This window comes from Daktulosphaira vitifoliae, unplaced genomic scaffold (assembly GCF_025091365.1).
Source record: "Daktulosphaira vitifoliae isolate Bord-2020 unplaced genomic scaffold, ASM2509136v1 Scaffold_3, whole genome shotgun sequence".
NCBI classification, from domain to species: domain Eukaryota; kingdom Metazoa; phylum Arthropoda; class Insecta; order Hemiptera; family Phylloxeridae; genus Daktulosphaira; species Daktulosphaira vitifoliae.
The window spans coordinates 44,968,883-44,979,987 of record NW_026099574.1 but is presented as its reverse complement, the minus strand read 5'-3'; the positions used below and the strand labels follow the sequence as shown (position 1 = coordinate 44,979,987).

At 29.3% G+C, this 11,105-nt stretch overlaps 1 protein-coding gene across 3 annotated transcripts; it reads left to right on the top strand.

Annotated features, from left to right (window-relative positions):
• Positions 1-5,452: 5,452 nt before the first annotated feature.
• LOC126901382 (metacaspase-2-like) lies at positions 5,453-7,481 on the top strand. Of its 3 annotated transcripts, none has more exons than XR_007703034.1 (2): positions 5,453-6,484; positions 7,228-7,481. XR_007703034.1 is itself a non-coding variant. In XM_050677794.1 (2 exons), the coding sequence occupies exons 1-2, from the start codon at positions 5,989-5,991 to the stop codon at positions 7,350-7,352; spliced, it is 543 nt and encodes a 180-aa protein (XP_050533751.1). In that variant the 5' UTR covers positions 5,490-5,988; the 3' UTR covers positions 7,353-7,481. The 3 variants fall into 3 exon arrangements, 1 of the variants encoding a protein (XP_050533751.1); XR_007703035.1 differs by having other exon boundaries at positions 5,453-6,517; XM_050677794.1 differs by having other exon boundaries at positions 5,490-6,406.
• The last annotated feature ends 3,624 nt before the right edge of the window (positions 7,482-11,105 follow it).

Here is an 11,105-nt window from a genome sequence, read left to right as displayed (position 1 = left end):
ATCTCCGCCTTTGTGTCCATTGCGGGCAGGAAACGTCGTCGGTCGAATGTTAAATTGAAATCGGCGTGTACCTCTTCTGTATACTTCATTCGTGATAAACCCGTGCCCGGAATACCAGATAAGGGGGAGGCGAATGAAGGGGTTGGGACAAGAACAGTAGCCTACTCTTTAGCCTTTTATGTTTTGTTCTCTTTTAGATCTTATACTCAACCGAAATCCTCTTTGGTCTCGGTCAATTTACGCGCGCAAGACTTACTCGGACAGAAACTTTCGGTCGACCGGACATGGATCTCAGTGGTAGTCATGTATGTGTTGGAGTTTTTTTATGTGCACCACTCGATGCGTAAACTCTTCGTCGATGGTCAAGTGCCACTTTTTCTTTTATTTGTCAAAAATTTCCGTGGTAATACAATGCAAACGAGATAACGTCGTTTTCCTTTCGCTCCACTGACCCCCAATACTGCATACCATGTATAAAGTTGACATATTGAGAAAAACCTTTTTTTCCTCATACTCGCGTGTACATCAAACGAATGTACTTTGTTTTTAAGTCACGAAACTCTTTTTAAATTTCAATTCCGTCCATCTATTCAAACTCTTGCAATAGTCGAATATCATATAGTAACAAGTCGAGCGTACGATTTAGTTTTATAAACAAATAAATAAAAGAAAGCATGACACTATCTAAAAATATATTATATATTTAGTTTTATGCACATGTATAAATTTTATACTAGGTGCTTTCACATGAAACAAGTCGAATAGAGGAGGCAAACGTAGGCGGGGTTAAAAGTTTCGACTTTCAATAACGAACATTTTTTACATGTAATCAAATTATACTAAAAATAATTTTAAATTGAATACCATAAATATATAAACTTTTACACGACTAAAATTTATGTTGTCACTAACTCTAAAAATCCAATGTAAATTAAGTTTAAGAAATTCTAAATTTTATTGAAGAATAAATATATTTCAATTAGTTATTTATTATTTTCATTTTAACGACAAATAAAATTGAGATTAATAATTAACTCATTCATTAAACTAAAATAATTTTAAAATTTATGTATTTTTTTAAACGTCCAATTATTTTAATTAAAACTGTCCAGAAAAAATTCTCGGTATCATTTAATTGAAATAAAAGTAAATATAAAATTATATTATCATTTAACCTGAAAGAATTGTAATAACTTTGAAATATGTCTTCATTTATAAAGAAATTGTTTTTTTTTTTTTTTTAATAGTAAACGCCACAATATAATGTATAAAAATGTAATAATAGCTTTTTTTTTTAATATGAAGATAAATACAGACAACGAGACGATATAGTTATCTCACATATTTTCTCGTAGTATTTATGTGGGTAATTTATAAATATACTATACATAATATTAATGCGGGTAGATGTCCTGTGGTATTTTGCTATAGAGCGATATGGCGACGGGAAGTCGTAATCGTAACTTTTAAAAGCGCGCGAGACCGTAAAGGCTGCTTCAGAGGATTTAGGTGGCGAGCAGCGGTTAACTAGGGGTAGTCGTATTAGAATGTATGCAAGGAGAAGGGTGAAAAAGAAGGGCGGCGTGGTAAGAGATGAGGTGGATGTGATATAGGAAACAGCCACAGCAACCGGCATTAAAATATTATTATTACTGCATTTTCGGCGCTTCTATACACACACATGGAACACGACCGCTTTCTTCTTGGGTGTTTGGAAAGGGGTGTAATATACGTCCTAAGAATATTAACCGACCCGCTGTTATACTTCTGTTACAGTTGTTTTGTTGCCTTCTAATTAAAACCACCGGCAGATATCGTATATCAGAGCCTTTTAGTGTACATCTCTGTATCCCCTTTAAATTTGTCCTTTGCAAAAACCTTATACGGTTAGCGTACCCGTGGAGGATTGTGGTCTTTTCTGTGCTTCTATTAATCGTAAAATGGAAAACTCCTGTGACATAGAATGGCATATAAAGGAGCAACACTTTATCATGTACTATTACATACTAATTTATAAAATTTAATCAAATTTATAATCAGTTTATAGAACTACATCGAATTTATCTCGACATAAAGTCATAGATGAATTTTAAGTTTTATAAGACAATAAAAAAATAATTACATCGACTCTTTTGCTTGTTTGGTCATAGGGCTTAAAAATATGAATATATTTAGATAACACCGCATTAAAAACTGATTTCTTTATTGATTGAAAATACGCTTGTTCTCGTAGAAAAAATGTTAAATAAAATCAAAAATTTATGTAAACCTAATGCAGCATACGTATTATGTAAGTAAATGATTTTACGCATAAAAAATGATATTATTAAAATGTATAAATTATAGAAACATTGACTTCATCATCTACCATTAATTAGTTTGATACAAGTTAAAATATTTTTAAAGTATATTAAAAATATGCATTGAAGAAAAATTTTTCCATTACTTTAAAATTGTTTGATATTAAATGACTTTAGCTTATTAAAGTGAAAGAATTCAGCAAATGTTTAGTACATCACACTTCTTCTTAGTGTTAGTTAGCACATCCGTTAATAATCTATCAAGACATTCTTCGTTTACTTAATTTTCTTTACATTTTATTTTATATACAAATATATGATAAACTAATATATATATAACTGATATTTAAATTAATCATATTTTTTCGGTAATCTTACTCACCGCGAGTGGTCTGTTCATTATTTTTATTGAAAAATTATGATTTTAATAAACTTTGCAATTTCAAACTTTAATATTGTAATTACTAATAAACATGAAAGGCATTTTCATTCAAAGCTGTTTAATATTTTCAGTCCATTGTCAACGGGGGGTAAATTAGTAGATATTAATTCAGAGCAATAATAGGCTTTTTCGAAATCTAATATGAAAAAATAGTTTATTCTTTGTTAAATAAAATTAAAAAACATAAACATTTAAATTTAATGACAAACATCGATTACAAAATAATTCTGCCATTGTGAAATAAATAATTTGTTTATAAAATTCGACTGACACAACAATTAATTTTACAGAGAACTTGCGCATGACATGAAACTTGATAGATTTTTTTATCGCCGTAACTCTAATAAGTATACATTATGTTGTGCAAACTTTGTTATTCATGATTAAGTATCCGATAGGGAGAACTGATTGAATTACTGTAACATTTGGCTCAGTCGATGAGTTGTTATTACATAGGAAGGCCCTCGTGCCAGTGGCTAATATGATTCATATATTGTAGTTTTCTCGACATGCATTCATAAAAGCGGCCAATTTGTCGGAGTAGCGCGTTTTGTAACAAATAATATAATAACAACAACCCTACAACCTCTTCAGTGGAGGTAAAAGCTCGACGCCCCTCGACATCATTTACTGACTTCCTGTTAAGCAAAGATCACTTACGCTGTAGGTAATTTTTGCTTATTGCTTCACGATTGTGTTCAATATTCATAAACATGATATTTGTACAAATCACATGCACTCTCTGCATCACTATATAATATAAAGACATCAACTGTGTGTGTACACAACTAAAGCGGCAAATGCGATGAGCGCATACTTCTTCTAATGATTCGCGTTGACAAGGTAATTAGTGAAACTAACCCGCTGCGTTCCCTTCAAAAGCACTCCGGGACATCAATACTGTTTTGTTGATGAACATCTCCAAACGACAAGAAAAGGAGGTCTTCTTTAAGGTAAAGAGAATTATCGAGTAACTCTATTCAATTAAGCTTCCGTTTTTGTATAATAATAATAAACTTCTCTTAGTACAATACGACAAAAACAGCTAAAATTAATTCCTCCGTTATTCATAAAACCAGTAAACGAATCAAATGCCTTAAATCAAACAGAAATATAAGTGAATTCAAATAAAATCTTTATTGCGGTGTATCCACGAAGCCTACTTTCCTTCGCCCCCCCCCCCCAATGAACATTTATATCTCACTATAATAATTGCCTTTAATTATCAGAAAATCTTTGTATCTTTCCAACATACTTCAGCTTAATTTTCATCAAAGCAGTTAAAATTTTTACTTTATGATACTTTTCACCGAGGTCGTTTTATATTTGCTCAATGAAACGTCAATTAAATAGAATTTATTTGTCAAAAAATATTAATATATTTCTAACATATTACCGTGGATGACTTTGGCTCTATAATTAAATGACAAATATTCGCATTGTATAAAAAAAACATTATGACAATAAAGGTGTCGTGTACTCGTTTTAATGACCTCATAGTGTCCCATAATATTCGTGAAGGGTAAGCCGACATAAAAAAGCGTTAAGTTACGAATAACTGTAAATTGCTTTAAATTTTGAAAACGGACACCCAAGAACCGTTAATTTAAATTAATTGTGATACAGAAAAATTCACAGAAGTTTTTGAGTAATATCAGATCAGCTTTTTTTAACCCATATGCTTTTATCTCATAAAATCTCTTACTCTTAAAATAAACGAGCATATAACACGTGATTAAATTTAGTTGAAACAAAAAGCTGTGAATATTTGATAAAAATTCTTATTGTTTATATAAGGAAAAAAGAAATATTTTTATGATAGTTACATTAGTCACAATAAAGAAGAATGCTAAAAATATATTAATTTTAAGAGTACAGATTACAAAAATTACAACGATTATGTATTTTTGGTTTTGTGATGAAATATTTGATGAAACTATAATGCGATTTAGTCGTTATCTACATAATAATAATTTTACATTTTTTGAGTATCACCTACATAAATAGGAAGTTATTAGAAGGTCTAAGTAGACAAAATGAATTTATCAAACCTTCGTCATCGCTGATAAAACAAAAAAAGCTAACATTCCATGTTGCAGTTCAAATTCGATTTTAGAGCCCATTTTTACTGTCGAAACCACTACTTTGGTATAATCATGAAATAATACATAATTTTAGTAGTAGAAAGCAATCAAGAGTAGATAACAAATCTATAGCGATACTATTTAGACAACACCGTCCCGATATCAACCAAGTCTAAAATGTTCAAGTGATTTATGATTGTCTGGTGTAATTTTCTAGAAGAAAAAAAGTAAACTATAAGAGTCGAGTACCGTATAAATCAACAGATGTGAAAATGACGGCTGATATAATCATAAATTTTCTTTTGCTGTTTTATAATCAACGTTTTTCCTTTCGGTCTGGTGCTCGGCCTTGTCGTGGTATTGCTACGGAACGGCATCTTATTATTATATTTGTTTATGTATTTAGGGGCGCGATGCACATTGCTAAGACGCAGTTATTATTTTATCTTTCTAAAAGCTGTAAAAATACAGAAAAACTGACTGATAGCAAATACAATTTGAATAATTTTACTTTGCATGTAAAATGAAAAAAGAACACTCGAACAAAAAATGCAAATGAGTGTTTGCGCTGAAGAAACGTTTTTGATATTGTAAAATGTTAGTACGAGGCACGCCGTATTAAAATATTATCTTATGAAAAGGGATACTCGAAGCGAATGAAAAAAGTTTCAATCTATATGAACTCGTGTTGATAATGTAAATCAAATGATTTTCGCCGGGAAACAATATTATACTACACATTGTCATCGGTTTTTTTATTGTCTCTGTACAATAGACGTTAAGTAAACAAGTATAAAAATTATGAAACAGAAATGCGAGCAAACATTTCAAGCATTGTTTCATTTTAGCGAACAGACGGTAAATGACTTAAAATAAACTCCATTCGTGAACCTTTACATTTTCTAAACAGTTTATCAATAACGAATACAAACTTAAATTTGATTACTTAATTATTACGCTGACACTGGCATTCCTCGCGATTATTGTTGTTCAGACCAACCGAACAATTGTGCGCGTATAAATTCGGTTACGCAATTTTGAAGATGACACGTTATCTTATCCACAGTGCAAAATGAAACGTGACAAATGAGCTCCGAGCGACCGATGACTACTGTTTACAAGGTTATGGGAATACCCAACTGGTCAGTTCGGCGCTAGAAACATGAAGCGAGACGTTGTCAACCTTTTCCCGCGCTGCGGATGGCCATTTTCTTCGATAATGGTCGTGGGTGTTCTGTGTTCGGTTTCGGTTTCGACGGCAGCAATAAGTGGCGGCCGTGTCGGTCGGTCGATCATTCGAATGCCTACCGTCGAGTGTCGATGTCCTGTTGGCTATGTTAACTTCGACGGACAATGCAGACCTCTGTTTCACGATTTGGATGACCAGGAAGTCGTTGATGCCCATTCAAATGCTCTTATCGAATCCACAAAACTCGCCATCCACACTGCCGTCAATCACGTTGTTCAAAAGGCAGTGCACAACGCAGTGCATAACGCAGTACATAACGCAGTGCACAACGCAGTTCAACACGCTGTTCATAACGCTGGAGGCAGTAACGTGTTCACCCATTTTTCCCAACGTAAATTTTATTTCACATCGCGGATTGCATTTACTACTATTACAAAAAACACTAAATAATCTACTGCGCTAATGAAATGTACATAAAATATGTTATAACGAATCACTATCAGTAAGCGTTAATCGTTTGCACAATCAGCAGCATTGAGCAATTTTTTATAACACAATTTTCATAATTTACTTAGGTGTTGCAACATTATACAAGACTGGCTAATACTTATGTTTGTAAATAAATTTTCAGTGACATCACTTCAGTAACCTAATAAATGTCTTTATTATTTTCCTTATAAATGTTTGTATATTTTCCGAAGTAATCAATTGCGCGTAGGAAATCAATTAAAATATTTTGTAAAAAGATGATTTTAATATATAGTAAAACAATCAATTTATTCTGTTTCGCGAGCCTCGTCTCGTTTTTGTATGACTTGGGTTTTGAAGATTCAATTTTTTTACGGTATCTCTTTTGGAAATCGGTTCATAAAATTGGCTATTCTCAAATTGTTCATAATAGTTATTGTATTGTGGATGAAACGACCAAGTAAAAGACAGTGCCCTATTTTTATAAAAAAAAAATACACTAAAAAAAACTAAACTTAATCAAATATAGCCTGAATAATTTTGGGCATTATAGAAAATTCATAGTCTTATGACGGAAATGACGTATTGAATGATTGTTTTTGGAAAAATTATAAATGCATTTTTTCGTTAACTTTAATGTAGTTATTGTGCTACATATTATGTTTGGTGCTTTTTCAATTATAATTTATATAATGTTAAATCGTGAGTAATAACAGATTTTTTATTCTTAAATATTTTTTTTAGCTGATATTCATAGTGCTGCTATGCTCGTCGCTCTTATCGATGAAATAAATAAGAATCAAGCCAATATTTCATGTACGACGAGGGTGATTCCTTGTAACAACTTTGTTCATTCGTGTGTGTGTTAATTCCAAATACTTCATTGGAACATCGGACATTAAAAATTTATTTATTGTAAAATTTCGTTTATAATATATTATTTTAATCTATAAGTGTGATTAAATCAATTTATTTTTAATTATAATTAACTTAAAGGACTTATTATTCTTTGCATCACGTTTTAAAGATCTTTCAGATTACACTAGTTTTAAAATAAAACTATTCAAAATAAAAAAATATAAACATTTTAAATTTGATAGTATTATTTAATGTCTTCGACGATATTTTTATACTAATAATATAACAGAAAATTCCTTAAACTGTGTAACCTTCGAGATTTTTTATCTTAGTGGTATCATAATAATCTATGAGTGAAATATCAGATTCAAATAAAAAATAAATTTTTAAATAAAACCCAAATGTATTAATAAGAAAATAAAATAAAATTCCAGATAAAACATGTGGCTCCTAATTAATTTACGAAATACTCATTTACTGTGTATTTACATAATGCTCATTTATTCATATCAACCTGTTCCTTTATGGATAAACTAACAAAAAGTAAAATAATAATTTTTTCTTCCGTTAAATAAGTATAAATATTGAAACATATTATACGTACTATGTAATTCTGACAATTATTTCCACATATCTTATTTTAGTAAGATATTTTATCTTATTTTTATAAACTTTATTCAATTAAACCTTGCGCGCAAATTTACTACGTTCTACATGCATGTAAAAGATTGTTTAAAAAAACTGCTGAAAAGTAAATCAAAACTTTTATCTTTATTTAAAAATAACTATGAAATCATCACGATCATATGAATGTAAATTAAATATTTAATATAGTAATGTTGTACTCAGGTTTTTGATAAAAATTTCCTTTTTGTGGGCATTGTATGTTTTTAATAAATTCTAATCGATTCTAATTAACTTTGTCAAACGTCAGTAAATATAATTTTGAAAAAAAAAATATGCATTTTATGTCCTTAAAATATTAATGTGTACATTTTAACGATTGTAAGAAAAATTCATATATTTTTCTTTTTTCAAAAGTCTTGACAGTTTAATGTACATAGACTTCATACTTAATAACAATCGGAGCACCTAACAAATATTAATAACATTGCTGTAGAGCGGATTTTTTCGTTATTATTAATAATAAACGTTTAGAGAGAAAAAATAAAACGCTATGGACGGCGTTGTTTGAGAGTTGAAGGTGAACAATCTTCCCCTAAAAAATGGTCCAGCAAAAACGTTTACAATATTTTAATAACTTATTCCCTTCATACCATCAAAATACGAGGTGATTCAATTTTAGTTTTCATTTTGTATTTACTTTTTTTTTTGGACTGGTGTTTATTAAGCAATTAGAGGGTAGTTTTCGTCATCACCCAGCTATTTTGTAATAAAAACATATTTGCAATTCAATTAGAAGGATTTTTTTATTTACTGAACTACCTTAACGCCACACCCATGTTTCGCTTCTTAAGAATTACAAAGAAAAGGATTGCAATCTTATGATTGTAAAAATAATGTCGTCATTCAAAAAAATAATAATCATCGCAGTTCATCTGCAATGCTTAAACATAATTTAATACATAATGAAATTCAAAAATGATAGTAACGAGATTTTCATTTACATTTTACATTAATACCATTTAATGCTATGAATTCAAATAAATATACTCTCAAGGTAAAATACTTGAATTAAATTTTAAAAATTGTCTTGTATCTATTAATATATTTTTCATAAAACAATTATCAATACTTAAATTTTTTTGAGCTGTATGCACACAGCCCATATCATGAGTTTTATTTAATTTTTACAAATTGCATTTTTATTTCTATCTTTTTATGTAAAACTATTTGACTTGATACCCATTTTTGCTTGGTAAATCCACCTTATTTTTCTTAAATTACGATACTATCAAAATAAAATCGTCAAATATTAAAATTTAAACGTTCATAAAATTTCGAATTATAAAACTCTCAAACAATTATTCTGTAGATATTAAAATAAAAATAAAAACATGAAGTTATTTAATAAAATTTGACATTATGTACTTCTAATATACAGGGTGGCCCACCACTCACTGACAACTTAAATAACTTTTGATCCAGTTAATATTTTTAGTTGATTTTTTTTTTAAATAATAGTTATACGTTAGGTCTATAGCTATATCTCAATAATTAATTTTTTTACATTTTATTAAAAATATTAATTATTTTTAAATTTTAAATAAAATGTAAAAAAAAAATCTAAGATAGCTATTTTGTAGAGTAGAATTTAAGAAAAATTTTAGTAAAAAAATATCTTATTAATATTCAGTAGTAAATATTCTGTAGCGTTTTGAAGTTTGTGAAAATTTGAATTTTCATGTACTATTTTACGGTATTAAACATTGAAATACGTATTGAGAAAAGGACAGAAGAAAACGCTATCTTTTCAATATACTTTTGAATGAGAGTGATAAGTAATAATTGCCTTATCTAATTTCTTATCATGGTATTTATGCCAAGTTTGTAATGTATACACACTATCATCATATGTATACACAGTAATCATGAAAAGATAGCGTTTTCTTCTGTCCTTTTCTCAATACGTATTTCAATGTTTAATACCGTAAAATAGTACATGAAAATTCAAATTTTCACAAACTTCAAAACGCTACAGAATATTTACTACTGAATATTAATAAGATATTTTTTTACTAAAATTTTTCTTAAATTCTACTCTACAAAATAGCTATCTTAGATTTTTTTTTTACATTTTATTTAAAATTTAAAAATAATTAATATTTTTAATAAAATGTAAAAAAATTAATTATTGAGATATAGCTATAGACCTAACGTATAACTACTATTTAAAAAAAAAATCAACTAAAAATATTAACTGGATCAAAAGTTATTTAAGTTGTCAGTGAGTGGGGGCCACCCTGTATACACTACTAAATAATAGAAAAATATGATAATATTTTGGTTAAACTCAACTTAATCACACTTATGCTAAATACTAAACCGGTCAAATTCTTAATCGAAATACTCCGGCTATGTAATAAAAATTGTCTATACTGAAGGAGATACTGAATAATTAAAAATTTCTTTGGTAGCTGTAATAAAAAAATCCTGGTGATTGTTAAAAACAGAAAAAATTCACATGAGTTTAATTTTCATTAAAATGAAATAAAACTCAGTTAAATTAGATTTTCCGCACTATATTGACTTCAGTTTTGATAGTTAAGCATATTAATTCTGTTATGTGTAATTTTCTTCAGCGACAATTTTAGGCGTTGACAATGGCTCTTTTTGAGTATTTTAACTGCCAATTAAATGACAATGGATGGCAAATTTTAGGAAATTGAATGAGTACGCATTGCATAGAATAAGTTGCATACGGTATTGTACTCCATTGAATGTCATTTATTGGGTCTTAATATCCGTTTTAACGACCATAGAAAACATCTACAGTGCCCTCCTCCTACATGGACATAACATTCATGCAATAAGGACTGGAACGCTGTACTGTGTAGCATCACTCTCACATGTATATAACAAGTTATTAATGAAAGGAATCCCAATACGGATATCATTTAAGCGAGCAATATTTGAATATGGTGTAATACAATGTCGTTTCACGTCCCATTAAAAAGGACCTCCGGTAGTTTATGGAAAAACTATAGTAACGCAAATTATTGAAATAACGGACTAAGCATTACGCTTATAATTAAGATCAGTATATGCATAAAGGAAAAACCAAATCGCATAAAAACAAAAAA